Source organism: Hipposideros armiger, unplaced genomic scaffold, assembly GCF_001890085.2.
Source record: "Hipposideros armiger isolate ML-2016 unplaced genomic scaffold, ASM189008v1 scaffold_147, whole genome shotgun sequence".
NCBI lineage: Eukaryota > Metazoa > Chordata > Mammalia > Chiroptera > Hipposideridae > Hipposideros > Hipposideros armiger.
In genome coordinates, this window is record NW_017731497.1 from 2,357,986 (window position 1) to 2,364,627 (window position 6,642).

At 50.7% G+C, this 6,642-nt stretch overlaps 1 protein-coding gene across 1 annotated transcript in view; it reads left to right on the plus strand.

Annotated features, from left to right (window-relative positions):
- The window catches only part of TLN2 (talin 2), a 282,919-nt gene that overhangs the window by 239,086 nt on the left and 37,191 nt on the right, over positions 1 to 6,642 (plus strand). The window contains exons 46-49 of the mRNA XM_019650777.1: positions 27 to 210; positions 3,550 to 3,675; positions 3,878 to 3,994; positions 6,285 to 6,470. Of these exons, the coding sequence (XP_019506322.1) occupies positions 27 to 210; positions 3,550 to 3,675; positions 3,878 to 3,994; positions 6,285 to 6,470 (613 nt within the window). The remainder of the gene's footprint in view (positions 1 to 26; positions 211 to 3,549; positions 3,676 to 3,877; positions 3,995 to 6,284; positions 6,471 to 6,642) is intronic.

A 6,642-nucleotide genomic window follows, 5' to 3' on the forward strand; every position in this document is an offset into this window, starting at 1 on the left:
CCCCCCCCCGCCCGCCTCTCCCTCAGGGAGAACATTCTGAAGACAGCCAAGGCCTTGGTGGAAGACACAAAACTCCTGGTGTCGGGGGCCGCGTCCACTCCAGACAAGCTGGCCCAAGCAGCCCAGTCCTCAGCAGCCACCATCACCCAGCTCGCCGAGGTTGTCAAGCTGGGGGCCGCCAGCCTGGGCTCTGACGACCCCGAGACCCAGGTACGGTTGCCCTGGGGGATGGGGAATTCTCAAAACCCCACAAACACTCTACACCAGGCCTCAGAAGAGGCCAAAAGCAAAATAGAAACTTTGAAGTAAACAACACATGTATGTGTCCGTGGTTTGGGGACTGGTAGGATGCCATTATCCAGGCAAGATAGTGGCACAGACTATAGTGGTGGCCATGAGGTTGGGAGACAAGCCACTTTGAGAGATTTGAGAGAACTCTGTAAAGGAGACGCAGCCAGGCTTAGTGAAAGATGGAACACAATGAGCATTTGGAAGTAAGGGAGAGAGAGGAGGCAAGAATGATGCCACGTTTCAGGCTAGATCGGTGAGTGGAGGGTGGCTTACGTACAAAGCTGGAGCTCCCTGGAGGGAGAGCTGGCTTGGATGGGGATGAAGGTGAGTTCAGTTTGGGAAATGTTGCATGAGAAGTGGCAAAGTGACATGTGGGTACAACGAGTGAATGGGCCTGAGCCTGCTCAGGTATGGGAATGTGGCCATCCAGACCGTGACTGACCACAGGAGAGGAAAAATGTGGAGTGAGGAGGGGGTGGGTTTCAAGGCAGAGCCCTGAGGAATCCAGTGTGTAAGAGCATTTAAGGAGAAAGCGATGCCTAAGGAGATTGAGAAGCAGGTGCAGCTAGGAGGAGGAAAGCCAGGGGCCTGATGTTAAGAGGAGGGAGGGTTCAGCCCTCCAGAGATGGCCGAGGAATCAAGAGAGATGCAAGTCTGAGAGCTGGCCACTGGCCCAGCTGCCATGGAGGGCAGTGGTGACCCCAACAGGGGCTGTGTGTGGGAAGTGGCAGGGTGGTCATGTGAGGGTGAAGAAACAAAGCCAGCAACTGTAGTCACCCTAATTGAGAAGTTTGGCTCTGAAGCGGGAGAGAGAGGAACTGGAGGGGTTAGGGAAGGCGCTATGCTTTTATACTCTGCTTCCAATTTGGCAGTTTCATTGAAGTTATCTGCCTGTTCCTTGGTCCCCGACCTAGACTGTCAGCTCCTCAGGGACAGTAACCTAAGCTCGCAATCAGCTCTCAGCACGTAGTGGATACCCCCACAAATGTATGTTCAGCTGTTGTTCAACTAATAGCCAACCAGACCATCAGCCCATTCTCCAGTGCAAAACTCAAAAATCCCTCAGTTCTCTATCCCAGCACCATCAGATGGGAAACGCTTCCGTAAACTATGCTCCATAAACTAGTCTACCTGGCCCCTTTGGACAAAATTGGATAGAAAGCCCCCTCCCATTCAGTGCCTGGGTCAATGACAGCTACAGTTCCGGTTAACATAAGGCCCAGCTTTGTTCCCAGGTGGCTGCGACCTTCCCTTCCTGACGTCCTCCAGTGGAGCAGAGCTCGGTGAGGGAACATTACTCCTGCTGGATTTCTCTTTGATGACATCAGAGCTCAGACTGGCGTCCCTTTGCAGTTCAAAATCTTCCCAGAAACCCCTGCCTTCAGTATTTTTACCCCTATGGAGGAAGGAAAGGCTTGAAAATGAGTCAGTGGGATTGGAACCCATACTCTCCGAGCCTTGGCTCAACTTTAGGAGAAGTGACTTGGCCTGGGGAGGATTCAGATCTTTGAACACAGGGAAATGTACTGAATTGCTTAGTCTTAACTCTCAAATAGTCTAGATAGTCTAAAGCTCCAACTTCTCATGAGACCTCTGAAAAATGCCCCCACTCACGGTCAGTCGTCCAGTGCAGGGTGGCGCAGTGTATGTGGGATGTTGGCCACTGACCTTGGCTTCTGTGCCTCAGTCTCCTCTCTGCCCCTCCCCGCTGTGATCTCAGGAATCAGTGTGAGGTCCGCACAGGTCAGCCCTTCCTCACGAGCCCCATCACAGCCCCACCTACTCTGTGGTTTCAGAGCCGAGGTTCGTGTGCCCTGCAGGTGAGAAGGCACAAGAGAAATGAAGAGGGTGTGAGATCATAGTGTCACTGTGCTTGCAGCTGTCTGGGACTCTAGTTTCTAATATATGTTTTTATGGAGAATACGTGTTTCATGGATTAGTATGTTATCCGGTTCCTCTTCACAGCAGTGCAGTGAGATAGGCAGGGCTGGTGCTGCTGATCCCATCGGTAGATGAGGAACCAGAGCCGTGGAGCATAATATAGTCTGGAGGGTAAGACCCTGCCCTTGGGATCACACTGACCAGAGTTCAAATCCCAACTCTGCCGTTCCCAGGCCCTAGGAGCATGGACACGAGCATCTTGGTTCCCACTTGAAATGGCAGCGGTGAGGGTTGAATGAGAAAATTTGTGTATCGTGCTTGGCTCAGCACCTGGAACACTGCCCTCAGTAAAGGGAAGTTATTACTATTGAAATAGGAGTTGTTATAGCAACTAAACCTAGAAGAGTTCAACGTGATGCCCAATAGCACGTAATTTCTGAGTATGGCTGGTATAATCCTTCAGATTCCAAGCCTAGCATACTGGAAGATAGTCTGTGTTCAGTTAGAAGAGTGAGATACTATGTCATGTCTAGTGTTACGTAGGTACACACCTATGTACTCGTTCATTTCACGAGCACTTACTGAGTGCATGCCAATATGCCAGGCCCTGTTCTGAGTAAAACACACACAGAAGCCCAGCACAGCCCTCCCGGAGCTTACATACAAGTCAGGGAAGAATGAATAATAAAGTAATTCCACATGCCCGTAAGTGCTATAAATAAAACAGGGCAAGTTGTTGGGGTGGGGGAGGGGGCCTACAGTGAGTGTGGTCCAGAAAGGTCCCTGAGGACATGACGGAGCTGAGACCTGAATGATGAAAAGAGCCAGGTTCCAGGCAGAGAGAACAGCAGGAGCAGAGGCCCTGAAGCAGGAATGAGTTGGGACTTCCAAGGGGGAAAAAAGACCCGTGTGCCTGTAGCATGTTGAATAAATCAATCCTAGGAACCGAAGCTGAAGACTCGGGGGGGCTGCCACGGAGGCCTCATGGGCCGGACTGTGAGGCTTACATTTTGTTCTCTGTTTTTGGTCACCAGTTCAGAGCACAGGTGACTGGTGTGGCCTCTCAGGTGTCTGCTTAAGCTGCCTTCACCCTTTCATAGGCAGCTTGTCAGCAGAGCTGCCCTCCAGAAGATGCTTAAACATGCCAAATGTCAGGCTCCCCTGGGGAGCTTTTCAAAGTCTGGATAATGGCTCTTCATCCAGGCTGCTGCATCCGAATTCCAGCAGTGGCTCCTGGGAGTCTGCAGAGCTGCAGGTTTGAGAGCTGCTGACTTACAGACCCAAACTCCCCCCGGGCTGCCCATGGGCTGTGTGCTCTCCATGAAGCCATAGTTGGCTGCTGGGGCCTGCTCACCTGGATACCGTGCTCTCTTTCAGGTGGTGTTGATCAACGCCATCAAAGACGTGGCCAAGGCCCTTTCCGATCTCATTGGTGCTACCAAGGGAGCTGCCAGCAAGCCCGCCGATGACCCCTCCATGTACCAGCTTAAGGGGGCTGCCAAGGTAGAGTGGAGCCCCAACGAGGGGTGAGCATGCAGGGGGAGTGCTGAAGAGAGAGAAGGGCACACGAGACTGTTGGGAGAATGCACACCTGATCTCTTTTCTCACTTAAAGGTGTTTTTGCTCATGGCATTAGATCTAAAACTAAAGGAGGACGGACTGAAACTCAGTGCCCTGTTTTCTCTTGGCCTTTCTTCCTATGCAGGTGATGGTGACCAATGTCACCTCCCTCCTCAAGACCGTCAAGGCAGTGGAAGACGAGGCCACCCGGGGCACACGGGCGCTTGAGGCCACAATCGAGTACATGAAGCAGGAGCTCACGGTAAGGAGCCAACAGTTACCTGCCTCCCTTGGGCACCCGCGTCCAACACCTGAGCCCACACCAGAGGCGTCTCTGAGATTGTTAGTACAAAGAGGATTTACCTGGATTTGCTCAGGATTTACCTGAGCTAGGGAGGCCCACTCACCTGCCTGAGATCCCACGTGTAACTGACCACCCCACAGTTTCACTAGGATCAATTTGTAATTGTAATTAAGGAATCAATTGAAATGTATCCCTTAGGACTATTCAGGTTTAATTCCACTAAAATTGCAGCATGAATCCAAAGCATTGCAGAAGAGTCCTGGCAAAGGGAAAAGTCAGCAGGGCTATTTGCACCCCCAGAGCTTCATTCGTGTGTACAACGTGCGGCCACACACAGTCCCTCGCGAGTCCCACTTGTGTCAGCAGTGCCTCACACGGCTGCGTGCGTGTGGATTTGGAGTCTGAGATTCGCCACTGGAACGATCTGGATGCTTTTACTTTAAGACCCAGCTCCCTTCTGTTTGCGATTTCTGATCACAGAGAAGTTGACCCTGTGTTCTTTCCTGCCCTGTCCCAGCATTGTAGAGTGAGGTGTCCTGGTGCTGCTGTGATACAGGCATTATCTACCGTTCTTTTGATCCCATGAAAATGGTGGATTGACTCATCCTAATCCCAGAAATAGAAATGCCAAAAATGAGTGGTTTCAAACTGAGATGTCTTTTTAATAGGAGGTCTGATTACAGATTCAGTGTTTTTTTGGAGGGGGCAGGGAGGGACTGGCCTTTGCTGCCAGTTGTTCTGCATCTTTAGAGGACCCTCTGTGAAGGCCACAAACCCCTGCGGGTCAGCGGTGGAATGAGGGGTTCTCTTGGGTTTAGGTGATAGAGCCTGTGTTCTCTTATCCTGTCTTCAGTGACTCCATCTTTGGTTGATGCTGTGCTTAGCTCTCATACAGAGGAGACGCTAAAGAACACAGGTGGTGTCCTTAAGCACAGCTCCCTGGCACCCGCCTGCCCACATGGGCTGGGGGTGTCCTTACCGTCTGGACACACGCTCTGACAGGTGTGGGTGGGCCTAATGCAAGAGGTTTGAAATTTGGAGCTTTCCTTGGAAATTACAGACACGTGGACTATCTGAGTATACCCATGTGATTGAGAATTGACCCAGACTGTGTGTTTCCGTGGACATAGGAGACTCCAAAGGAGCATGTGCCATAAGGGCCCTGTCAGTGTGGAGGGCTCTGTACACGTGGCCTTCTTTCCGCTGCAGCATTCAAGGGTAGGTCTGGGATTCGGGGTCCTGGGCTACTTGGTTGCAGCTGCCCATTTTTAGGGGGATAGTGATGTTTGACACGGGTTGGCACATGGCAGGGATGCTGGCTGGGTCCTCCTTTCTGCCTCAGGAAAGACTTCCTGCTGAAACGTGGCTACCTAGGGCTGAACACAGAGCAGTCCCCACTGTCTTGGGGGTCCTTGTGTGCAGGCACAGCTGCACGTTCAGTGCACAGCCAAGGCACCAGTCACTCATGTTAGAGAGACAAGACAGATGGGCTTAAAGCATTAGTGGCTGGCTTGACTGACAGGTGGAACTGTGAAGTGGGATATTCACTAACCACTAACTGGAGGTTAATTGACTTCAGGGTCTCTAAAGTGTGTTTGTGTGTGTGTGTGTGTGTGTGTGTGTGTGTGTGAAAGAGAGAGAGAGATGGTGTTGTTGTTAAATAATTCACAGTGTCACTGGCACACTCCACATGAACGCCTCCACAAAATTATACAGTTATATTTGTAAGAAAGGCTAAGAATAGAAGAAACTGAATGCTTCATTTTCCCAGCCCCCACACCTCTTTAAAGAGAGAGACGTGAGCCCAGAGCCATGCATCCAGGTCAGTCCTGTTTGGGACCAGCATCAGGACTGCAGAGTTTCTAGGAATTGATAAAGCTCCAGCAGGGATGGGGAAAGAGAACGGGAAGCCCCAGAACCGTCTTCCCTGGGGTGGATGGTTTCAAATACCTAGTATCCATTTCTGCAGACCCATGGGGAGACACTGTAGGTATGTCTCTCTCACCACATTGTTCTAGTGAATGCCTAGGATAGGTGTGCAAGGCTTAACCATTGCTAGAAATCTTGAAAGCAAGAATGGTATTACTGTACTTAAATTAAATTTCTCATTTCCTACCATTTGACGCTTTCTTCCTGTTGCTGGCTCTGTTTTCAGACACTGAGCTTGCAGCCTGGTCGGAAAAGAATACATTATTTTTGTGCTTCCCTTTCTGATTTTTTTTTCACCTCTTCTCTTTCTAACTTCCAGGTGTTCCAGTCAAGAGAGGTACCTGAAAAGACATCATCACCTGAAGAATCAATAAGGATGACGAAAGGCATCACCATGGCAACAGCCAAAGCCGTAGCAGCTGGGAACTCATGTCGACAGGAGGACGTGATCGCCACCGCCAATCTGAGCCGGAAAGCTGTGTCCGATATGTTGATGGCTTGCAAGGTAAAGGCCTTGGTGTTGTTTGTTTTTTGTTGTTGTTGTTGTTGTTTTGGTGGTTTTTTTTTAAGATTTTTTATTGGGGAACTGAGGGGATGGGAACAGTGCTGGGGAATTGGGGGAAGGGGAACAGACAAGTTGCTGTCCTTTTGTTCTTCAGTCTAGTTGTGGAGGACGT